Source organism: Lissotriton vulgaris, unplaced genomic scaffold, assembly GCF_964263255.1.
Source record: "Lissotriton vulgaris unplaced genomic scaffold, aLisVul1.2 SCAFFOLD_1368, whole genome shotgun sequence".
Classification (NCBI taxonomy): Eukaryota; Metazoa; Chordata; class Amphibia; order Caudata; family Salamandridae; genus Lissotriton; species Lissotriton vulgaris.
In genome coordinates this window covers 536,779-562,104 of record NW_028255661.1, presented here as the reverse complement: position 1 = coordinate 562,104, position 25,326 = coordinate 536,779, and the positions used below count along the sequence as shown (strand labels likewise).

The 25,326-nt window shown below is 46.3% G+C and overlaps 1 protein-coding gene across 1 annotated transcript in view; it reads left to right on the top strand.

Moving 5' to 3' along the window:
• TTLL10 (tubulin tyrosine ligase like 10) overlaps positions 1-25,326 on the top strand; it is a 172,908-nt gene that overhangs the window by 60,194 nt on the left and 87,388 nt on the right. The window contains exons 3-4 of the mRNA XM_086952019.1: positions 21,669-21,787; positions 24,772-24,892. Of these exons, the coding sequence (XP_086808145.1) occupies positions 21,669-21,787; positions 24,772-24,892 (240 nt within the window). The remainder of the gene's footprint in view (positions 1-21,668; positions 21,788-24,771; positions 24,893-25,326) is intronic.

Sequence of the window (25,326 nt, the reverse complement as noted above, 5' to 3'; positions counted from 1 at the left end):
GTGGTGAACTTAACAAATGCGACATTAGGGAATCTTTTTCAAGCTCTTTTGCTGCTTCTTGCTGAAGAGGCGGCAAAACTGGATAACATTTATCTATTACCATTTTACGTTGCCTGTGCAACTGCTCGTTCATCTGTTCTTCTTCATTGTCTTTATGCTGCCTGGCAGCTTGCATTATCGAAATACCCCTTTCTCTCTTAATCCTCTTCTCTAATTTAATTTCTTTTTGTTTGGCCTCCTTACGCCATAGGCGGAAAGAGTCAAACATTGCCGGCCGGGATTTCCTCTTGAAAAGTTTAACTTCGAGATTGTCTAGGATTTCCGCATCAAAGCTACCATATTGGGGCCATTTTAAAACACCATCCTTGCGGGTGTATTTGATCCACACTTCATTGTATATGATGGGACCTACCCCATGTTTCACATAAAGTTCATAGGTTGGAGTTCCAATCGGAGGAACCGGACACGAGTCCTCCAATCGGGAATCCCTATTATTACAACCAAGGCAAAACAAATTTCCAAGTCTGCTAAGACCAGGCATCTTCGCTCACTAGTCTAGCTCCAAACTTCAAAGGATTATCGATTACGATATTTCTCGTGAATACACGAGTCCTTCGGTCTTGGTGCTTGCAAGTACCAATACAAAACGGTCCAAAAGGGACTCCAAACAAACTAAGGACTGGGAGGCGCTCCACTTATACTTAACTGAAATATCGATGACGTCACCAGAAGACTCGTCTATCGTTTCTCTCTACCAAACATCAAGGGTCCAAATCAGGGCGGCAGTCAGGGCAGCAGTCCTTCGTAGCCGTTGGGACGCAGAGAACCTCTCAGCAAAGACCTTCAGAACCACGTCGACATGCAGGGGTCGCTGAAGTGGCTGGCCTTCCTCCGGAATTTCCACACGAAGCTCCTCACGAACCACTGGCTTGGACCGGTACCGCTGATACCGCCCGACGTTGGGCGCCAACTGAGGTACTGGGTTTTTCAGAACCGGTACTGATCCGGTAACCCAGCGGTGTCAGGGATAACACCCGTAGACCTCGAGTACTTTCCTGATTCAGACCACAGAAACACGAGTCTTCTAGGTGAAATCAAAGATCAAATTTATTGGCTGCAACCAGGTAACAAGCGTCCTAGAAGTACAAAAGCATGTATGTTCTCAGGAGACTGCTCAAATGTACAAAGCCTGGTCTTTTCTTTTATACATCTTTTTAGGCTTCAGGCAACATTCTTAAGTTTACGGTGCAAACATTCTAGAATTTACAGTGAGCTATTCACATATTTTCTTTACAAAAGGAAAAGCAGAGTCATGGTGACATGTATACATTTAGTGTGTCCAGTTCGTGATCAATTACCCGGCCAGGCCCAACATTTCCATCAGATATCGGTGTACCCTCAATAAAACCGGACTCCTCCTCATCATAAAGAAAAAGAGAAGAAAAGAGCAGAGCCAGGTGTGAGCAAGATTTGGGCAGGGTGTGTGTGCGATGTACGCGATTTATGGCCTGTTGTGGGTTGATGCTATCTCGTTCGGCCACTGGGAGAGGAACTGACCAAACAGGTTTGGCTTGGGGCGATGGCTTCAGCTTGGCCAGGTCACAGGGAAGTCGATTAAGGTGTACGTGTCCTTGATATCAAATTCAGCTGCAGTTGCAAGCCTATGTGAAGGGCAACATATAAGATGGATGCCAAAACGCAAAATGGCGGTCAAGGGTTCAGAAACGAAAATGACGATTTCGTGGTGAAATCGTTACCTGATTGTGACGCAAATGCTTGTGCACAATGTGCTAGTCATTATCGGTATTTTGGCATAAAAATCGTCAAAATACGACAAAGTTTATTTCACGGGTTCCAGAAATTTTCAGGAACTACACCGCTTGTGCCTGTTCTTTTTCCCAGCTCCTCACCTTGTAGAGCATGGCCAGCTTTGGCAGCCGCTCCTCTCCTGTGAGGTCCCGTCGCGGGGTCCTCGGTTCTTTCCCTGCTGCGTGTAGCGTCTTTTGGGATTCCTGCCTCCTGAGGTTTTTTTGGGTGACTGGTTGCTTTTTTATGCGTCCGCCCACTTTCCTCGAAGCACGAGAGGTCGGGTGCTTCGGGTCTTCATTTCCTTTTAAATATGGGACGTTTTCTGTTGGTCCCTACCTCTGCTGGTTGTGTTTGGTGCTTTCCCTTACACTTTGCTTGCGCTGCCATGGATGCTTCTGATGCTGCCACTCCTTTTCTGTATGCCCTGCGCCTCCTGATTAATGAGGCTGTTGCTAATGCTTTCCGGGCTCGGGAAGTGGCCGGCTCTCCGTGGTCGCTTAGTGCAGGGTGCGGAGCTCTCTGACTTGTTTGACCATTTGCGTGGCAATTTGGGTTTTGCTCCTCCTGTGCCAGATGTCCTCAAGGATGACTTTTTTACTCAATATCGCCAGCCGGCTCCTGAGTCCTTGTCCTTGCATGGCGCTGTGCACAAGGTGCTTGCACATGAGTGGACGGATGTCGATAAGTCCGTCCTCCCTTGCTTTTTGGGTAAGCGCTATCCATTGGAGGGGTTTGCCACTGAGTTCCCTCAGTCTGTCAAAGTGGACAATTTGATGGCTGGTCTTTCCACACAGGGTTTAGTTCTGTCCGATGATTCCCTTCCTGCTGATGCTTTGGAAAAGCGGGTGGAGGGGGCGGTGAAGCATTCCTTCGCTACTTCCAACTTTGCGGTCAGAGTGACGACCTACTCCAACTACGCGGTCCAGTCCCTGCTGAAGGATTTCCAGTCACTGTCTCTTCTTTTGCAGGAAGGGGAGGATGCCTCCTCTCTCTTGGCCCTCATGGAGCTGCAGGTGCGCTATTTGTTGGACATTTCTTTTGACAATGTGGGTGCCACAGCGGCTGCTTCTGGGACTTCGATTGCTGCATATTTGGATGCGTTCTTGGAAGGCTGAGTCCTCTCAGAAGTCGGTCCTGCTTAAATTGCCCTTTGTGGGGTCCAGGGTGTTCGGGCCCCAGCTGAAGGATTTGGTCAACCAGTCGGCGGAGAACCGCAAGCTTGTGGCTCCTGTTCACCCTCCTTCTCGGGGTGTGGGTTTTGCTACCGCCATGCCTTTGGTTTTTACTCTACTCGGGGTGCTCCGCAGCCCTTTCATGGCAGGGGTCGTGGCCTGGGAGCCCCTGGTGGTGCCAAATCCTGGGCCCCAGCCGGTGGTGCTGTCCCCGCTCCTATTCTTGCTCAATGACTGTCTGCCTTTTCTGGTTGGGGATTGCCTTAGTTTTTTTCTGCATCAGTGGTTGACTGTACCAGATGCCTGGGCAGTGCAGACTGTGTCAGCAGGTTATCGGATCGAGTTCTCCTCTCCTCCCCCACCGGTCTTCCGGGAGACTCCCCTGCCCCGTCACCCTGTGCGGCGGGCGGCCTTGCTGGAGGGTGTGAGCCTTCTGTTGGAAAAGACGGCTATCATAGAGGTTCCTCCTATGGAGCGGGACAGGGGTTGTTATTCCATCCTCTTCCTGGTCTCCATGAAGGATACCGCAGATCTGCGACCTGTCTTGGATCTGAAGAGGGTCAATCTCTGCGTTGCCAAGCATACATTCAAGATGGTGACTTTGCTGTCTGTCCCACATCTGGTGTTGCCAGGGTGTTTCCTTGCTTCCCTGGATCTCATGGACGCTTATCTTCATGTCCCTATTCATCCTGCAGATAAGCAGTATCTCCACTTTGCTTTGGACTCCCAGCATTTTCAGTTCCAAGTGCTTCCTTTTGGCCTTTCATAGGCGCCAAGGGTTTTCATGAAGCTCTTGGCCCCTCTGGCGGGTATTCTTCATTCCAGGGATCTTCATGTTTTCCCCTACCTGGATGATCGGTTGATTGTCTCTCCTTCTTTCTCTCAGGATCTGTCGGATGTGGACCAGGTGTGTTGTCTTCCGGAGTCCTTTGGGTTCCTCCTCAATCAACGGAGGTCCTCCCTGCTGCCCTCCTAGACTCTGAAGTTCCTGGGGGCTCTCTTCCACATGGATCTGGGGATGATGTTCCTCTCCCAGGAGAGGCAGTTGAATTTGTTCCGTCACTTTTTGTGGGTTCTGTCCCAGTCCCATGTGTCTGCCCGGCTCCGGTTGCGGAGTCCTAATTATTTTTTTCTGCCCAAGGTTTTGTCTTCTTTCCACTGTCGGGAGGATATTGTCCTCCCTGTCTTTTTTCCAGACCCCTCCTCCCCGGAGGAGGTGGTTATTCATTTTTTGGCTGTGGTGAGGGCTCTCTGCATCTATTTGGAGTGGACCAGTGGTTTTTGGACGGTTGATTCCTTGTTTGTCACCTACGGCCTCTCTGGGAAGGGTCTTCGGCCTTCCTTGTCCATCTTGTCTCGTTGGGTTATGGGTGCTCTTGTGTCGGCTTATGAGTCTGCTCGCTGTCCTCTCCCTTCTTTGATCCAGGGTAGGTCCTCCTGGGGTGTCTCCTCCTCCTGGGTCTTGTTCAGGGGTGCCTCCTTTCATTCATTCATTTTAAAGTTTTGTATAGCGCTAGCTCGACCCGTAGGTAACAGAGCGCTTTACATAAACACAGTACACAGCAGGAGGACATTACATTATATAGTAGGCCGACAGTAAGGAAGCAATCCACTGACACAAATACAACATGGGAATAAATATGCAGTGCAGCGGAGGGGGAGAGAGCAAAAAGAAAGGGTGAGAAAGACATTGTCCGGTCACCCACTATCCTTGAATGTCCAGGGAGAGGGGAGACAACTTGGATAAAGAAGACTAGGTTAGTTGACGTTGGCCATGAAAGTATTTGTTTAGGAGATGGAGTTTCAGGTCCCTTTTGAAACAGGAGAAGGAGGGGTTGCATCTGAGGACTCCAGGAAGAGCGTTCCTATTTCCTGGGAGCGTTGCCAGAGAACGATCGGTATTGGGTTGTTTTCTTTTTCACTTTCGGAGGAATGAGAAGGAGTGAGTTGGTGCTTCTTAGTGTTCTGGATTGACCTGCTCTAATCAGTTTGTCGTTTAAGTAGTTGGGGGTAGGAGAGTGAAGGGTTTTGTGTGTGATGCAGGCCAATTTATAGACACATCTCTCTTCCATGGGAAGCCAATTGAGGCAGTTGAGAGCTGGAGTGATGTGTTCAAATCTTTTAACTCCAGATACGAGTCGAGCGGAAATGTTCAGGACTGCTCTTAGAGGGGCTAGGTGAGCTTTCGGAGTCCCTGTAAGGATGGCGTTTCCGTAGTTGGTTTTGGAGAGAACTAGGAATTGGACTACTGTCTTGAGGTCATCATGAGGTAGAAAAGGTTTCAGTTTCTTGAGTTGCTTTAGAGAGAAATGAGCACTTTCTGCAGAGTTTTTGATGTGGGCCTCTATTGATAAGTTCTTGTCAAGGGTGATGCCTAGAGACTTGACTGAGTCGGAAAGGGTAATTGTAATGCTGCCACGTGGGCTTCTCCCCATACTTTTGTTTCTCATTATCGTCTTCAGTTGGGGATGGCAGTCTCCGCTGTTTTTGGTGCTCATATTTTGACTGCTGTACATGGTTTATGATTTGTACTGCTTTCTTTTGATTAAATTGACATATTTGCCACATTCTCTGGTCTTTTTATCTTGCAATCACCGTGTGCTTGGGTATGGGCTCACTGTTCATGAATGGGACGGGAAGACAGGATGAGGAAGAAATGCCCTGTTCCTGGTCTTCCCATCTCATTCCTGACCCTCCCTCCCTGGGGTTTGTTTGTGGTGATTGTTTTTTGGTTTCTGTATTTTTTTGGTTTTCACAGGATGTGATGTTATGCACTTCCCGCTTTATCCTCACCGGATTGGTGGCGCCATATTGGGGGAAGTTCTGATAGTTCTGCTAGGTTTTAGTTTTCTGGGGCGCAGACTAGCTGCTCACTGTTCAGGAATGGGACGGGAAGACCAGGAGTAATGAATATTACCGATGAGTAACCTGGCAATTCTGTCCTCATTGTTTGGAGTCCCTGTTATTGCTCTGCCATAATTGTTGTCACTATCCGGCATGGGGTTTTTGGGGCACTTAGGCTGTGCGAATGCTGGTTCAGTCAGTCTTTGTACCTCATGGAAGTCTACCCCTTATCATGAAATACTACGATCTGTAGCTCAGATGAATGGTCTTCTGCTTTTGCTGTTACGGGCCTCTCTGCGGCAAAGGTTCAAGTCCCCACACTTGTGGTAAGGTGTTGTAGAGTGGCCTTTACAGTTACTGCCAGAAACTGCTCTCCCTGAATAGATGTTTCCCTTCAGCTCATTGGCAATTAGTTGGATTCCTACTGCATGCATGCTGCAACGCCTGGGGAGTTCCTGCTTTTATCGCAGCGGCATACGGAGGGCAGTGATTGAAATGGAAAAATAGAAGTGCAGGTACTCTGTAGCAGAGTATCTGCTTGTTTATGAGAAGTGCCAGTACTCTCCAATTAAAAGTATAGCATTTCTCTTGAGAAGTGCCGGTACTCAACCTCCCAAAATAAAAAAGTGCCGGTACTCCGTACTGGACAGTACCGGCCCATTTAAAGCACTGACGGAGGGAGATTTGGCGTCCCCCAGGCTTCTGTGCACCTGTGGAGGACGCGTTGGTAGAAATTAGTCGTTGCTGCACTTCAGCGTTTTCTTCCTGGCTTGTGCTGGAGTGAGGGTTCCCATGAGCTGCTTTGTACCCTTGGAGTACACTATTGTATGCACAATCGTTGGTACGTGTTGCGGTGTTGGCGCTATTTTGGTACTCATGGTCTATTTGCCAGAAAGCAAGCACCCAGGAGCTTGGCTCAATGGTGCGGGTGCTTCTCTGTGGGTCAGCGTCATCTTCAGGTCCGGGGTTCAAGTCCTCAGGGGGATTGAGGCACACTTAGTAATGTTGACATTATCAGCGTTTATATATTTGGCTTATTGATTGGGGTTAGTACATATCCGTGCGCCTCTGATTGATTCTGGCCCATGTTTCCAGAAGTCTTATGCAGGTGTTGTGTGATGGTTTCGTCGGGGCTCAGGCTTCCCTAACATTTCATGTGTATTCATTCATTTCTGTGAATTTCTATTTCTTCTTACTTGGATGTTCAGTCAGAGTTTGGTATACATTTTGTACCTCGGGTTTTAATACATTCATTTCATTTTGATGCTTGACATGTGTACTGGTACAGGAGAATAATTCTGTGTCTGTGACCAGTTTGTTGCAACAGCAGCTTTGACATGCTGGTCAGATCTGTAGGATATTAGTAGGAGACACCTTTATCTATAGTTTCTGTGTTGGGTATTTAGAGTCGTTTGGAACATAGTGTTTGTGGTCTTACACTCTCAGTCTGTGGTTTACGTGGTTGAAGATTGGTGCCTACTTGCGCTGGTGGCTAACTTTGAACCTTCACCTTGTTTAAGGACTTCATTTGGGCCCTGCTATTCTGCTGTTGTCTGTTTGCTACAGGTGTACTGTGTTTATGGGCCTTCTAAGGCACAGACTGAATTTAAGCACAGTCGGACGGTGTTTGACCTCTGGCAAATCAATACATAGGTGGTGTCTATGCCTTTCAAGATGCTGTCCTTCCTGCAGCTCATTCTGCTAGTGTTGCCAGGAAACTTGAGGCAACGATCGGTCTTCAGGATGCATGTCTCCTTATTCCTGTACATCCCTGTCATATGTGGTTTCTGCAGTTCGTGGTGTCACCCAATGGTATCACTTGAGGGACTATTTCTTTGGGAAGATGTTTTCCTGTTGGTGTCTGTGTTGACTGCGAAGCCGCATAGGTCATGCTTTCCTAAGTCAGAGGTGGAGAGTGAATCCCTGCTGGATGTGTCAGCAGGAGCTGGTGGTGTCCTGGCGGGTGTGTCGGTTTCCCTGCCTGCTGTTGAAGTCCAGGCAATGATTGGGCTGTAGTCGCTATGGCTTTGCCTGCCATGCATTAGGGTAATTGTGCATCAGTCCAGTTGGATGATGACCCGTATTCTGGTTCTTCAGCTGATTCTATCCCTGTGGGACACGTGGTGCCTGATTGGAAGCTCATTTCCAGGTATGATCTTGCAGACATTCTATCTCATATCAGAGACATTTTGGGCATGGCACCACATCCAGGGATCTCTTCTGGCAATTTTCTAAGCCTATGGCGCTTGCTTTGCCACTGCACCCATGGATCGCGTAGGTAATCTTTTGTTCTTGGGAAGTGTCTGAGCATAGCCAGGTCCCACTCTTTCTTCAAAAGTCCTCCTCTGTGGCAGATTGGGATATGCTGTTGCGACATTCCAAAAGGTTGATTCTATTTTGGCTCCTCTTCTCAGCGGGTCCTCCTTAAATCCTGGTGATTGTTTGCCTTCGGATCATGTGGATCGCCAGGTAGATGGTGGACTGCAACCGCCAGTCACCGCAACTTATCTGGTGCTCAGGGGTGCCTCATATGGGGCGTACCTGCTCGATCCTTAGTGAAGGATTTTGGGGCTTTTGCAAAGGCCAGGTGAGAGGGATCAAGTGTGTTGGTTGCCCTGGTACATGTGACACAACAGGCCGAGTTCCTGGCTGTTGTGTCGGTGGATGTCCGAAAGGTGGTGTTTGTGGCCTTCGCCTCTGCAATCATGTCCAGATGATCCTCTGGTTGCAGGACTGGGGGGTGGTGCTGGCTGTAAAGTCTTATTTTCTCAATCTGCCATTTGTTGGTGGCAGACTATGTCCTGTCGTGCCATTGGCTGGGGGCCTGATATTTACTTTCCCTCCTTGCCTTGCTATTTCGGGTATGTTGGGTGGGGGCTCTGGTTGCTCGGTTAGCTCCAGCATGGCCCGTGCTATCTGTATCCTGTACTGGTGGAGTTGGAGGTGGGGCTGGAGGCTCCCTTTGGTACCATCTCCCTGCAGTTTCCATGTCTCCTGGTTCAGTCATTTGCACACCTCAAGCTGTCAGCTTGGGCATCGCAAGGGGAGATTTGAGGTTTCTGGGTCTCTTCGCTTTTGTGTCTTCTTCTGTGCAGATGTCTTGACAGTTGTTAACTATGTCCTCTTCTGCTCTACAATAGATGACTTTCAGGCCTGGGGTGTTAGGCTGTGTATGGTTTCCCCTTCCATTTCAATTTCCTCAGATTTGGAGTTTCTCCAGGGTGGTATTCTAATGGGTATTAGCCCTTCTCCTCCTAACACCCAGGGGGTGGCTTTAAAGGCATTCCTATACCCTTGGAGTGGTCCTGTGGCCACCCAGGGGTCTGGTCTCCTGGTTCTTTTCAGGATCTTCTGCCTTTTGGTCCTGTCCCACAGGCCGTGTGTCTTTCCTGGTGTCTGCAGTTGGTATTGTGGGCTTTCCAGTATCTTCAGTTGTGCCCTTGTCTTTGGTGGAGTTACATATTTTGTCCTTGGAGGTGCTTTTTTTGTTGGCTGTAACTTTGGCCTGCTGTCTTGGGGCACTGGGCTCCCTGTCTTGTTGGTCTCCTTTCCTTTATGTGTTCATTGACAGGATTGCACTGTGGTTGGGTCCGAAGGCACGTCTTCATTTCTTTGGCTGGAAGTGTTCTCCCTGTGTTCTTTCCTGACCCTCAGTCTCCTGAGGAGGTGGCTCTTCGTTTGCTTGATGTGCGGAGGGTGGTATTGCTTTTCCTGGAATGGGTGAAGGGGCTCTGGGTCTCCTCCTCTTTGCTTGTGACTTTTGGTACTGTCTGGAAGGGTGGGTATATCTTCAATTCTGGCCTTCAGCTGGTGGGTCGAGCCTGTATATCAGCTGGTTTATGTGCAGTGTGCTCTATATTCTCCTCTGGGATTCCACGGCAGGTCTGCTGTGTGCATGTCTGCTTCCTTGGCTGTGGTGCGGGGTGCTTCTTTGCAGGCATCTATTGGACTGCCGACTGGGCAGTTCCTTCTACCTGTGTGTCTCGTTCTCGGGTGGTCTAGGGCAGTGGTGGCCAGCATGGATCGGGGGTGGTGGAGCAGGGGGGGCGTGTAAAAAAAGAAGAAAGCAAAAACATAACTTCTTGATGCATCCTAGCCACGTTGCTGCTCCGTAGTCTCTTGTCCCGGCTAGAACCGGAAGCACACCCAGGTTCCCCTAAGCTAATCACAACACTGCAATCCAGCATTGTGATTGGTACGAGCACCCTGGTTTGACACTCAGACAGTCAGTGGGAGCCTGGGCATGTTATCAACCTGGGTGGAAAACATGCAAAGTGCGAATGAATGTTTGGCCAGCCCGAGATGACCAGCCAAACATTCATGCGCACTTACAGAGTGTGATACCACCACTTCTCCCTCTGCTCTGAGAGCAGAGCAGCCCGCTCCGCCCCACAAAGCTGCTGCAGCAGGACAAAATAAAATGATATACACAGCTGAGCTCTCGCAACTACATTTGGGTAAAGATAAACATAGTAAAACGTGACATAAGCAATTAAATAGACAGAAGCAGATTCTTGGGTATTTTTCTTGTTTTTGCAAGACGATGATTTAATGTGTCCAGACTTGAAGAACAGTCCACAGTTAGCCGACACGTGTTTCGTCGTGCTTCGGTGAGTCAACACGACTCTTCAGGGCTTGAGGCTCAACTCAGATTAAATGGGTTGAGATCAGTCTGGTTCTTGTTGTAGCGTTCAATGCGCGGTCACATTCTTAGATATACTAATTCACTGTAATGATTCGTCAAGTTTAGTTAGGAGCAAGAAAGTATTCCTGCTTCAGTGTATCTCCCAATAGGTTAGGTAATGATTTCAAAGTTCAGGCTTAATACCCGGTCGCCGTGTATCGAAAGACGGACCGTCTTTCGATACACGGCGACCGGGAATCAGCAGAGGAGGGATACCGCACTCCTGAACGTCGCGAAAGTGAAAACGCACCCGTTTCCACAGCGTCTTAGCAGGTGGATCCCCTCCCGGTACAGCTCAATACGCACCCGTATTAAGCCTGAACTTTGAAATCATTACCTAACCTATTGGGAGATACACTGAAGCAGGAATACTTTCTTTTTTTTTTTAAGTTCAAGAAAATTTTATTTGATAATAATAAGAGAGAAAACCAGGTGTCAAAACAAAGTACAATGTGATATCAAGTTAAAGACTCTGAGCAGAATAATACAATCATACAAATGCAAGCATTATAATAAAAGAAATCTGGGTACAAGATGAGAGAAAAAGAAAAGGCAAAGAGAAAACACGTTAAGCATAAAATATGAAAAGCATGAGAACATTGGAAAGAATAAAAAAAAAAATGGTACAATGGAGGATAAGTGGAATGTATCGAGCGATTAAGGAGGTTTAGGAACTTCCTGTTGTGGAGGCGGAGGGTGAAACAAGCGTTTACTACATGAGTCCAGATAAAGTGTGACGGGAGTCCATAAGTCCATGCGTTTAGTAGCCATACATGCTGGGAAAACATGAGCAGTATCGAGTCTATGGTTATGGCACACATTAAACCACCACGCCTTGAAGGAAATTTTGGAGAAGTCTTTCCAGTTGACCGTTATTTGTTGGAAGGCAGCGGCAAGTAATAGGTCAACAATCTGAGGTTTTAGATCAACGTCATCCCAGCAAGGGGAGAGGTTACCCATAAAAATATGCGTGTGCGAAAAAGGGATAGAAGTGTGAAAAATTAAATTAATTTGAGCCCAAACCTGTAGCCAAAAACTACGAACATGAGTGCATAAAAATAACATATGATATAAATTAGCTTGTGGTGACGAACAAGACCAGCATGTGTGGGGAGTATTCGGAAAGCGTTTGTGAAGGTCAGAGGGTGTGAAGAGGAGTCTATTGTAAATAAAAAACAAAGTCTGAGTGAGGGTTGCTGCTCTGGAAGATTTGCGAAGTTTGGTCCAGATTTTGTCCCAGAAGGAAACCGACCAAGAGACAGACAAATCATGCTCCCAGGACTCTTCCACTTTAGATTTAGGCCTTGGAGTCTCACCAGCGTGAAGGTATTTGTAAATAGCAGCAGCTTTTGGTGTAGTGCGTAAGAAGGAATGAAGTGTGGAAGTGGGAGTGGACGAAGCAGGAGGAGGGCAGGGCTGAGAGAGGTCATTGTATTTTGTTAGGACTGTGTTTTTAATTAATTGGTATTTGCGTGCAAAGGAAGTGGGTAAGTCATAGAGGGAGCGAAGGGTGTCAAAAGATAAGAAAGAGGAGTGAGAAAAAAGTTGGGAGATCCACTGCAGACCTCGAGTATGCCAAGTTTTAAAAAAAAAAGGGTCTGTCACGGATGAGTAAGGACGTGTTATACCATATGGGGGAGGAGAGGAAATCAGCAATGGTAGTAGGAGGTGAGTGAGTGGAAGAGAGGAGTAATTTAGTGGTAAACTTATGAATCGGAGTAGAGATAGAGGTGGGCTTGCGAGAGAAGGAGAGGTATTCAGCAAAGGAGAAGGGAGAAAGAAGGAGGCGTTCAAATTTAGTCCATAGAGGACATGGGGTGTCAGGGTCTTGTAGCCAAAAAGAGGCTTGCCTCAATTGGAACGCCTTGTGGTAGGCGGGGAAGTTAGGAAAGTTAGCCCCACCTTCTGATTTAAGACGGATCAGACGTGCTAGAGACATTCGTGGCTTCTTTTTATTCCAAAGAAAGGACATTAGAATAGAGTTGATATTTTTGAAAAATTTGGAGGGAACAGGGACCGGAATATTGGAGAGGGTGTAGAGAACAATGGGAGACAACATCATTTTAATAGTGTCAAGGCGACCCCACCAGGATAGGTAAAGGGGATGCCACTTGGATGTGAGATCCGTTAATTTTTGAATGCATTTGGACATGCACAGGGAAACAGTGTCTGGGATGGTAGGGGTAATATGCATTCCAAGGTACTTGATATTGGAAGGTTTCCACGTGAAATTAGAGGCGGCAAAATCGGGTTTGAATGTGAATTTAGTCAAGGGGAGGATCTCACATTTATCGTTATTGAGTTTATAGCCGGATATTTGGGAATAAGCATGGACTTCAGTGAGAAAGGCAGGAATGGAAACGGAGGGGTTGGAGACAAATAGCAAAATGTCATCCGCATAAGCGGCTAGTTTGATGTGGGAATCTGACAATTGGAAACCATGGATGGAGGGATTTTGACGGAGCTTGGATAGGAAGGGTTCTAAGGCCAGATTAAAGAGAAAGGGAGACAAGGGACAGCCTTGACGAACACCTCTTTTTAAATCAAAAAAGGAAGATATTTGACCGTTGGCACAAACCGCTGCGCGCGGGTTAGAATAAAGTAGTGAAATTAAGGATATAAAAACAGGACCGAAACCAAACCAACGGAGGGTGTGAAATAGATAAGTCCATTCGACCCTATCAAACGCCTTTTCGGCATCCAGGGCAATGGCTGCAAGGGGATGGGGTAAAAGGCGAGATATAGAAAGAATGTTGAAGAGGAGTCTGGTGTTATCAGTGATAAAACGACCTTTGACAAAGCCCGACTGTTCCTCATCCAAGAGGTCTGGAAGAAGAAGGTCGAGACGTGCCGCAAGAGACTTTGCAAAAATTTTATAGTCAATATTGACCAAAGAAATTGGCCTGTAGTTTTTGCAGTGTTGAGGATCCTTCCCCTCCTTGGGTATGAGGCAAATATGAGCGTCTGAAAAAGAGCCTGAGGAGGAACCCAAGGAAAGGAAGGTGCCAATGAGGGAATGGAGTCTAGGAATAAGGAGCTTTGAAAAGTGGAGAAAGAATTCTACTGTGAAGCCGTCCGGCCCAGGGGCCTTGTCTTTTTGGAGGGTTTGAAGCGCTTTGAGTAGTTCTTGTTGGGATATATCAAGTTCCAAATGAGAGAGGTCAAGCGGAAAGTGAGATGGTTTTTGAATGGAGGAGAAAAATGTGTCTAGAGAGTGGGAAGAAGGCTGAGTTTCAGAAGAGTATAAGGTCTTGTAGAAGGTAGAAAATTCAGTGAGGATGTCTGCGTCTGTGTGTTTGAGATTGGAGTTGGCGTCGTAGATTGATTCAATGTTTAATTTATTGTGTTTCACCTTGAGATAATTGGCTAAGATCTTGCCAGCCTTATTTTTGCCTCCATAGAACTTGGCACTAGATTTTAATAAGTACAAGGATGCGTCGTCTGTAGATTTTTTGTTAAATTTCATCTTAGCGCTAACCAGGGCGGTTAAAGTTTGCTGTGAGCGGGAAGTAAAATAAGAATGCTCCAATTTCTTAATATCCAGAAGGATAGCCTTAGTAAAATCGCGTGCAGCTCTACGTTTTTTAGCAACAAAGCCAATGATGAAATCTCTTGCCGCCGCTTTAAAGGCATCCCAAATGGTGTGTTTGGGGACAGGGGAGTTATCATTTAGGGAGAAAAATTCATGGGAGAAGGAAGTGAAGGAGGTAGTAAATTTAGGGTCTAGGAGGAGAGAATTGTTGAAACGCCAGCGTTTAGGGCCTGTTGATTTGGGTAAGATGTCCAATTGAATTAATGTGGGGGCATGGTCAGAAAGTAAAATTGGACCAATTTCCGCATGAGTGAGAGTTTGGGCAATGTTGTGGGTAACAAAAATGTAATCAATTCGGGATTGGGAATGGTGACATGGAGAATAGAAAGTAAATTCCTGAAGTTCTGGGTTGCATAGACGCCAAGCATCAGTACGTTTGTGTTGGGAAATAGCTTGAGAGAAGGATTTGTGAGATTTGTTAGGGATGAAGTGTGCTTTGGAGTTCCTGTCTAGAAAGGGATCTAGGGGCTGATTGCAATCTCCTGCCAGTATAAAATTATCATCAATGAATCTGGTGATGTGCTGGGAAAATGAGTGCCAGAAAGTGGGATCACCACTGGTAGGGGCATAAACATTTAGGTGAGAAATTGGAACATTCTTGATAGAGAGTTTGGCATATATCCATCTGCCTTCAGCATCTGATTCTTGAGCAAGCAGGGAATGAGAAAGAGCTTTGTGACATAAAATAGCAACACCATTGCGTTTACCATCCCCAGGAGAGTAGTAAACATCACCTACCCAACTTCTCTTCAATTTAACAGATTCTTCAGCAGATAAATGAGTTTCTTGCAAAAAAGCAATGTCCACATTCAAACGTGCAAGGTGAGATAGAATTCTCTGTCGTTTGATGGGGGAATTAACGCCCTTAACATTCCACGTGATTACCTTCAGAGACATAGCAAATACGAAAGGAGGAAAATGTCATGAGAAAGAAAAAAGATGCAAAAAGAATCCAGAGGAAGAAGAAAACCAAAGAAAGTAAGAAAGTCAGTAAAAGGCAATGCAGTATAATGATAAATAGAAGGGTGACGAAGAAGGAAAAAGAGCGAAGGAGAGAGAAACAGAATCAGTTGATATAAGAAATATGAGAAGGTAGACCATGAAGTAGCAAGAATGATAGGGAGGAATTTATAGAAGAAGAGTTGTCGAACAATAAGAAAGGAAGACACCTGTGGAATAAAGGAAACTAGTGAACTTGAGAGAGAGAAAATCGCGATAAGGAAAGCGAACATTCGGGAGGAAAGGGAAAACATACTTACGGAGGGTAGAGGTGGGGAGGAATGATCACCAGGGAGAGGAGACGAGGAAAAATGAATGAAAGGGGAGCGCCAGGCAGAGGAAGCAAGCGTCCAATGCAAGCAAACCGATAAGTCGAGGGGAAAACGCCATACATATTATAAACCTGCAAGAAAAAGGGAGGAAAAACATAAATGAGTGAGACGAATGAAGGAAGAAGAAAATAGAACAACGTTAAATGACAAAAAGGTGTATAAAAGGTAGCAGTGAACAATACGCGACCATCGAACAGGGATGCAGGAGAAACGGGAAAGAATGAAGAGAGGAACATAGAGACTGAAGTCGCTGGAAAGCCTAGGAAAGGCAGACAGTGATGCAGTCAACAACAGATATTAAACATGTAGATTAAGTGAAACAACGGATACATAGCATGCAGAAATCATGGAGGGAAAGCTGATGAAGAGCTAGAAAAGTCCATATCAGCTGTTTGTGTTGCGTTCAAAAAACTTCGAAGACGAACAGGATCCTCATAAGTCGTTGTCTTGTTGTTGTAAGTAACCCTGAATAAGCAAGGATGGAAAAGGCCGTATCTGGCTCCAATGGCACGAAGTTCAGGTCGCATGTCTAAAAAGGCCTTGCGTCGACTGGCTGTGGACTTGGCGTAGTCCTGCGCAAAGAAGAGGTTGGAGCCTGACCATTGAAGACGAGGTGAAGCACGGGCCGCTGAGATGACTTTGAGCAGGTCAGTATATTCCAAAAAGTACATGATGATACCCCTTGGCCGTAAGGAGGGGGAAGAAGCAGAAGGAAGGCGACCCAGTCTGTGAGCTCGTTGGATGTTAAGCGATGTGCCTTCAGGTAGATGAAGAAGCTTGGGCAGAAATGATTTAAAGAAGGCAATGGGGTCAGTCCCTTCACAATTCTCCGCCAGGCCGTAGAGTCGAAGGTTATTGCGTCTGTTTCGGTTCTCCAATTCTTCAACTTGTTTTTGGAGAGAGGAAATCTGAGACTGCATGTGTGACACCTTGGAGGACGACTCTTGAAGAGATGTGAGAGAATGTTCTACAGTAGTCACTCTAGCATCCATCTGAGACCAATTATCAGTAAGGACCTGCTATTTAGAATTAGTCTCTTCCATAAATGGCTTAAGGGCACGGATTTCTTCAAGTAATAACTCCATGGAGACAGCCGATGTGGATCCAGTCGGTGATGGAGGGTCTTTTTTGAGGCGTTTCGTTGTCACTTTGCCTGGAGGTTGGACAGGTCGTTCCGTGTTAGACTGCGACATCTGGTTGGCAAGCTCCTGAGAGGCCTCAAGTTGCGCCAATGCAGTGAAGACTTTCGAATTTTTGATAAAAACTCGACGTGGAGTTTTAGGAGTGCGAGAGATAGCCCTTCAAGAGTAGGTGGTGGGAGGTGAGGCTTCTCGTTTGGCAGGCATAACCCACGAGCGGATGCTCCGTAGCGAGCGTTGTGGAGATCCAAAATGGCGGTCGCGGCTTTCAGTGAACCGCGTCCCCCGAAAAGTTGAAGATTTCGGACGTTCCGTCGCTCGGTTGTTGCTGCATGGAGGACCGCTTTGTTGTCCCTGCTATCCGGTCTGGAAGGAGGAGGTTTGCAGGTGCCTGGAGTTGAAAAAAGGTGGCGAAGTCCCTTATCGACTCGGAGCGCTCACATCCGAGCTGCCGTCCTCGCCGGGCGCCAAGCCACGCCCCCCAGGAATACTTTCTTGCTCCTAACTAAACTTGACGAACCATTACAGTGAATTAGTATATCTAAGAATGTGACCGCGCATTGAACGCTACAACAAGAACCAGACTGATCTCAACCCATTTAATCTGAGTTGAGCCTCAAGCCCTGAAGAGTCGTGTTGACTCACCGAAGCACGACGAAACACGTGTCGGCTAACTGTGGACTGTTCTTCAAGTCTGGACACATTAAATCATCGTCTTGCAAAAACAAGAAAAATACCCAAGAATCTGCTTCTGTCTATTTAATTGCTTATGTCACGTTTTACTATGTTTATCTTTACCCTAATGTAGTTGCGAGAGCTCAGCTGTGTATATGTTGTTAAGTCATTGACTTTTTTTAGACGGTTAAGGGCTTTTTTCCGTCTGCTCTTCACGCACTACTTATCAACCCACCTACACCACACTCTGTAACGTAGAATTTGAGGCAGAGCGCCCTTAGTATCTGAAATCTTCAAAAAACCCTGTACAGCTGGCTCCAAAATAAAATGATAATAACATCAAGTTATAATTTTATTTTTCCTTTATTTCACTGCCGCAAAGCAGTGGGGCGACACTCCTCCGCCTTAGCGTGGGAGCCGCCACTGGTTCAGGGGTTCACGATCCACAATGCTGGTTTTCATGTTGTGCACAGTTTTTGCCTATGGTTTAAAGCTTGTGCTTGCATTTTCTGTGCAGTTGTCCTGGCCTGCTTTTTGGCTTGATTACATCTCAATTGGTGACTCGTCACAGCGAGAAGGATGAAGGGGTAATGCTGCAATTCCTTACTGATAATAGCATTACTCTGAGTCCTTCTCTCGCAGTGATGACTCAGGCCCATGCAGCATTCTAATTGGCTGGCCAGGACTGAAAATGTACTCCATGTGCTAATTAATTGTTACTGTACTCTGATCAGGATGTTAACAGTCCTAATGTAAGGAGGGTGTTAAACTGTTAATTGGTCGCCTTATAACTCCGCAGTAGAGGCAAGGGCATTTGCCACCACCTGTCATCATGCTGGCAATAGTATCACAATAGACAGGTAGAGTATCACATCCACTATCTGGCCACTTCATGTCCCAGCACTGAACCTCAACTGCAGTGTGCCCTTTGAATATCGAAACAACAATATTGATGGGACACAAAATCGAGGACAGAATATTGAAAATAAAATATCGACAGGTAAATCTAGATTTTCTACACCTAACTTCACATGTATGTATCAAGAAGGTACATATATCTTCAAGGTAAATAGTTGCAGAGTTATAATTTGCAAATCTATACTTCCCTAGCACCACTTACCTTTCAATATTTTGTACTTGTATATTCTGTCCTCAATATTCTTGTTCCATGATATTGTTGGTTTTTAAATTCAATAGTGCCACCCTCAAATGCAGATAAACAACAATCAACTAATCTCGGCCTTCCATACAGGATACTCCAAAGTGAGTGGTGAAAAGCCTTGTTCACAAGTTAAAGGCTGCAGCCGCAGGCAGGAGCCTATGATGGAGATGGTCCCCATCATGGCCTCTGTCTTTGCCTGAGGCACAAGGACTTTAATGCCATTGTAGCATTTCATACACAAATAAGACGTGGGTGGACTCTAATAAGGCCATTGTGGGTCGGGATCCAATAAATTAAACTACACAACAGCACCCTCACTTGTGACAACGGTGTGTGAATACTGCAATTTGTGGAGTATTCACACTCCAGGCACCCGGTTCACACAAAGTTGCTTTTAGACACCAATTAAGTTGGAGGAGCTGTTGCTTGAAGGTAAGCGGTACAGAGCAATTGTTTCTGCTTACTTGAACACATAAACCTTTGGACTACGGCAACACCCTCTACGCTGAAATAAACAAAACCTCACTGCAAGCTACAGAACATCCAGAACACCTCTGCAAGACTGTTCCTCGACCTGCCATGTCACTGCGACATCTCCCAGCACCTGCGCACACTCCACTGGCTCCCCATCGAAGCTAGAGTCACCTTCAAGATGCTCACCCACTCCCACAAGGTCCTCCATGACACGGATCAGCATACCTGAACAGCCAACTCAAATTCCACGCACCCCAGAGGACCCTACGATCTGCCCAGCTCTCCTATGTGTGGTCCCCCGCACCAGAAAGACCAGATCGGGAGACCGCTCCTTCTCCTTCCTCGCAGCCCGAGCCTGGAACGGCCTGCTGCTCCACCTGAGACAGACAACATCGCTCCCCATCTTCGCAAGAAACATTCCCTGTACAACTGCCCTGAAGAAGATCTCATAAAATGTTGTTGTTCACGTGAGCAATTGAAACGCGTAGGCAGAGTGGTGTAGTACTTTTATGCCTATGGTCACATATGAGCCCAGATAAACCACACAACTCCCACAGACGTTATAATGCCACCCTCTACAGGGAACAGAAGTTATTAAATTGGCCTGAACTGTCCCAATTATCAGGTGTTGTGGTTGAAATATTTTTAAGAGATGTGCATAAAACACCTTCTTTTGTTGTTTTCAGTTTATGTATCTATGTATATATTTTTTCTGGATGCTGTATGTGAAATGTCCTTGAGATTTTTGTCATGTGAAATCTTGTTGAATATCACTTTTGCTCATGTCAATGTCTGGTGATTGTGCCTAAAGTGCTTACTTAATGATTGCATTCTAAGTAATGTATATCAACGGGTTAATTCAAGTTGCATCAAAATAAATAACATTTATTATATTGAAAGTGAGGGTGCTGTTATGTAGTTTCGTTTTACTGTTGCATTTCAGGCACGCCGTCGTCTTTCAAATTAAACAGCGGGAAGAAGAAAGAGAAACTTCTGAATGCTGGGTCAGAAGGCCCTCTTTCACTCTTGTGTTCAGCGAAGTTCCCTAAAGTCCAGTGTCCTAATGTATTTACTGATACCGCCTCTTTGGTACATCAGTTGGCATTTGGGCACCCAAAAATACATTATTCTAATCAGCTCCACAGAAACGGGACCACAGAAAACTGGTACCCGAAGACAAGAGTGCAAAAATGTAAAGGTAGACATTTAGGGTAAGCTAAATCCATTTGTTCAGTCCATGGAGGAGAAGGGCGCCATGTTGGATTGACTGGGTCTACCAAGCAGGCCAGATTTTACAAGGTAATGTGCTGCAATAAATATTGACAGTGTCACCTAACCAGCAATATGACGACAGATTATCCTTTTTTCTTTTAATCCAGATCGAGCCTCAAACAAAGTAAGAACCACAGCCCCAGGCTAATTAGCACAGCACTTGAAACGTCCCTTCGCAGGTTGACTTAGCAAATAATTGATACATTTACTGGTTGATCCAGCACAATATTTGAAACATCCTATCAGGTTGACGGAAATGGAGGTGTGCACTGAAAGCCCTGGTGTGATTGGTGAGGTGTCCCTAGGGCAGCCAACAGCTGCACGGGGCTCTTCTAGCGGCTATGTGCTCTACACATGCCAAAAACATTGCACAGCGCCCAGAGCCGCACCAGACATGGCCAGACCAATCTGCAGGTAGCTGGTGGTGTCCCTCAGCGCAGGTGCCTGTGAAAGGCCGGAAGAAGGGCCAACCACATGTGGCGTACAATTGTAAGGGGCGATCCCACCAGAGACCTCCTTTCGTTTAGCCAGCATGGTTAAGTTGCCATGTCTGCGATTTAGTTGTTTATTGGCTACTTGGCAGTTTGACATTGCTGTGAGAGCAAAGTGGCGGTGTAGAAGAAGAAGTCATATAGAGGGTGAGAATAAGATTTGCTTCCACACAGTCATGCATGTGGACTCAGCAGGCCTCAAGTGTATGAGGTGCTTGGTCTGCACTATATGGACTTCACCCCTGCCTGCTTCATTCCTTTCCAGTAGCTGTGGGGTGTTGGAGGGTGAGTGAGACCTCTGGTTTGCCTACACCTGAGCAATGCAGAAGTGGAGCACTAAATAGATTTTAGTACTCATCACCCATGGTCTAGCCTCTAGGCACCTCTCTGGCCAAGATACCAGATTATTTTCTCACACACTTGAATTAATGGGACCAAGGCCTTCATTATGAACTATGTGTCTAGACCTTGGAGCCAAATGTGTTATTTTGGCAATGGCTGTGTGGATGGATGCTGGCCTGGTGGCAAGGTTGGCTGACCAGCCTTCCGCTTCAGCCTTCAGTCTCTGACAACAGTTTGCCCACAGGGTGACTGTTGATTGGAAGCTTGGTAGTGGCCAAGATTGGTCACGGTTGCCGCGCTCTGGATGTTATGTTTAGCTTGTGACCGGCATTTTGTTTTGTGGTAATTATTTTTATCATGGAATGTTTTATCTCAAGATTCACTGGTAAGTGTATCAGCATTTTATGTGTCTCTACCAAGTCGCATTATATAATTCTCAGTGCTTGTTGTATGTAATTAGGTAAGGTTAGATCTTTTTAGCTTCAAATTTTGTGCTTTCTCTCATGGCTTTTATGACCAGATGCCCGAGCTATTTAGTGGCAGACTGGCAGGTACCTTTGCAGCTCCCTGTTGGCTGCATTCATGTTGAGCATTCTATCGGTTAGTGTCCTGTCTTGGACCATCAGAGACATTAGTCTTACTCAGGTGTCACCACGCTTCCTTTTTTGTCTGCTCCCGCAGGGTGGCATCCTACTTTATGGCCAAGGGTTGGCATCGGCTCTACGACCCGAGCCGCGAGGACTACAAGCTGAAGTGGTGCGAAGTTAAGACCCCTGCCACTTACCGCGCCTTCAGGGAAGGTAAGCCCGCCTCTACTCTTTGCTCTGTTTTGCTGTTTAAATATGGAAGTCTAAAGTCCCTGTTATTTTAAAGGCAATGTTTAGCACACAGCCTGAAAACTGGAGACATGAGGCTGGAGTGTTATCTGCCCTTTGATATCTTAATAGTGTAGTGTTCTTGTCTCCTAGGGCCAAACAGGTAGATTACGTTCTGCCCTTTTTCCAGTGTCCTTAAAGGTCCCATATCCTCCTTAAGCTCACTGGCCTATTCACAAATCATCTAGACCCTTAAAAGTTCCTACCACTCAAAGAATTTGGCTAGGGGATATGTGACTAACTCTTCACCAGTCCTTCAAGACTGATGTAGCCGCTTGTCTACCTCTGACCTGCGTCACATGGGAAACTAAATCCTCGTTGGCATGTTTGCTCTCGGTTTATGCATAATTCTTAGGCACCCTCATATGGAGGCATCGGCCATCAATTTCAATTCAATGTTATGCCAAGGAAGATGTGTATATTGCCCTTAGAGCTGCCCTTTGGCTGCTTCAAGCATTGAAAGGAACAGGAGAGGGACATAGAAGAGACAGAAGAGAGAAAAGATTGAAAGCATAAGTCATGTTATGTGGTCTTAGAGGGATTCAATTTTCACTTCTGGAGAACAGTAGATGGATCGAGAGGACATGAGATGTTGGACAGGGGCTGTAAAGAAGGAGTGTGTGCTGTGCTAAAAAGAATATTGAAATGTGTTGGTCTGCAGGTTGAACCATTAGTTTCGATCAACTATTTGTAAAGTACAAATGTGGGTAAAAGTAGATAGAATGTTCATATGGTTACTTCAGAGCTTGGGTTGTATTGTGTGTTGGCAGTGCCTTGAAAAAGTGTCTTCTGCCCCAGCGTGTGACAGAGGTGACTGCGGCAGAGCAGTTTGATGCATTTAAAAGATCTTTTTCATCTAGACCACTGCCCTGGCCGGTAACCCGTGCCATTGCCTCCTCTTCCAAACGCATAGTAGCAATGAAATAGTTTTCAAACTGAAAAAGGCCACTATCTTTCGGGATTTTCGTTCAGTCCAGTGATTTCAATGGAAAGTTCATGTTAGGCCATCATTGCAACATCTGAAAACTGTAAAACCACGAGGTGTTCTGTTCCTAACAGAAGAGAGGGGGAGGTAAAGTCCTAAATGGGGTGGGATAGCTCCTATAAGGAGCAAAGGCCCTCACACACCCGGGGGATGTCATGCTTCATAATAGGGCAGCCCCTCGTTGGGCCGGCGCTGCAATGCCCAAGGGGACCTGCAGGGGGACTCTTTGCTGGAGATAATTTGCCTGTGATCTTGGCCAATGATGAATTCGGTGTGTGAGGTGTACATGCAGAGGTGAGTAGAGTGTGGTGGAATATGTAAATTAAAAAAAAAATATGTGAACCAGCTGGACCAACTTTTATTAGCGGTTCCATGCCATGATTAAAAACCTACAGCACTTGCAAGAGAGTCTAGTAGTCTCATCAAGTGTTTAGGTAAGGACATCGGTCAACATGTTTTGTGCCCTTTTGTGTCTTAGAGATTGTGGCATTTCTTCAGGACCTAAAAACCCTACTGGCTACTCTCAGAGGGGCGTTTCATATCTGTGTGTAAAAGTAGATAACCATACCCTCTCCAAATACACCAACTGCAACAAGGTACTCTGAGTAGGGACCAGGAGTGTGGAAAGGAATAAGCCAAGTGCCCTGGAGTCGTGGAACGCTCAATGGTGTTTTTTCCAACTCATCCATCGGGTATGCAATAAGTGACCGACCTACCCTCCGAGAAGTCCTGAGCGGAGTGAAGTCCCGGAGAAGCTCTACATCCCCCCGGGGTGTGTGAGGGCCCTTGCTCCTAATAGGAATTATCCCCCCATTTAGAACTTTCTCTCCCCCTTTCTTCTGTTAGGACCAACACACCTTGTGGTTTTACAGTTCATTTCTTGGGGCTCGTGTGCTGGACCTTTTTTGCCCCTTGTCCCTCCTTGTTGATTTGTTAACATCAGAAAACGGGCAGTACAGCTGTGACTAGTTAAGAGCTCTGGTTATATTGGTGTAGCCATGACTTTGCAGGCAGTACAATATGGGCCCTACTAGACTAGTATACCTTTTAATTCTTTGTGATCTGTTATCCCAGCAGGTTGAATCAGTGGTGTGGGATTTGATGGTTTTAAACTTAAAGCTGAGATTGTAACAGAAATATGAGGGTTTACACAGTGAGGCTCCCGTATATTCTCCAGTACCATTGATGCTGGCCAACCAAAGAGACCGGCTTTCAAGGAGGGAATATGAAGAGGTCGACCAGCCTCATTTGAAAAAAAAATGGTCTAATTTCTTCCAGACCCATCGAAGTGGCAAGGTAGCTTTTGCTACACTTTCTGTTTGTCAGTGTCCATCGGCTGAATGAGGAGTACAGAGGTATAAAGAATCGCAATGTGTGCCAGTGGTATGCCTGGACCTGAGAGCATGCTAAGGGGCAGACCTGGGCCAGCTTGTGTGAAAATGTTTAAACTGCCTGAACCACTGCATAGATTATGTAAAATCTCATCCCATGGCCTTCTGAGCCTAAGGTCTAAATGTTTGGGTCCTCGAGGCGAGATACTATATGATCTATCTTACACCATCCTTGGCGACTGAAGACCCTCTGGACAAGCTCTTGGCAGAATGGACTGAGGGAATGCCAGAAAAGACACTTTTGAAGTCTGGATTTTATATAATTTAAAGGGTCACTCCTTTCTCAACAACACTTCTTGGGACATATTGGAGGCCCTTGGGTATTCCATACAGGATTTCCCCAAAAGATCCGTAGTATGTTACTTTCTAGAAAGGTATGCTCCATGGTGCCTGGTCTAGATACAAGTTTATTTTGTAGCGCTGCTGCTGTGTGAGATGTTCACAGAGCTTGGAGCTATCAGTGAAAAAAAGAGACACAAAAGAATCGCTGCTAATGTTAAATAACTTTGCTCTTTTTGTCTCCTGACATTTAGGAGAACAGCTTCTGTACCAGATCCCTAACAACAAGATTCTGACCACGAAAATTGGCCTCTTGCATAGCCTAAGGGAGTATGAGAGATTGATGACCAAAGTCAGTGGAATCCGTGGATCCAGGTAATCATCTGCTCCCCCACATCCCCTTCCTGCAATGAATCACGTAATCTCTCCGTGCCTAAAAAAAATGAATGTGACCTAGTCATGACTTTTAATTTTTGATGACAAAAGTTAGGGGGCTGGGGGGTGGTCTCTCAAAGGGTCGTGCCCAGTGTAATTAAGGGTGTGGCTTAAAAACATGTATGCTAAAAATCTGTGTTTAGCATAGTGTGCCAAGCAAACACAAGGAGATAATGGACTGAGTGCTGAAACTTTTCATACACCCACCCCCAGTCACAGATCTGGATTGAATCCATCATCGTTCTTTAGCTCAATTCACCACCTCAATTCAGACCCAGCTGTATGCGAATCAGTCTTGACCCTGTGCCTCATGAGAACATTCCAACCCTAACTGCCAAGCCAGGTCTTCCCTGAACCGGAAACAAACATCGGTT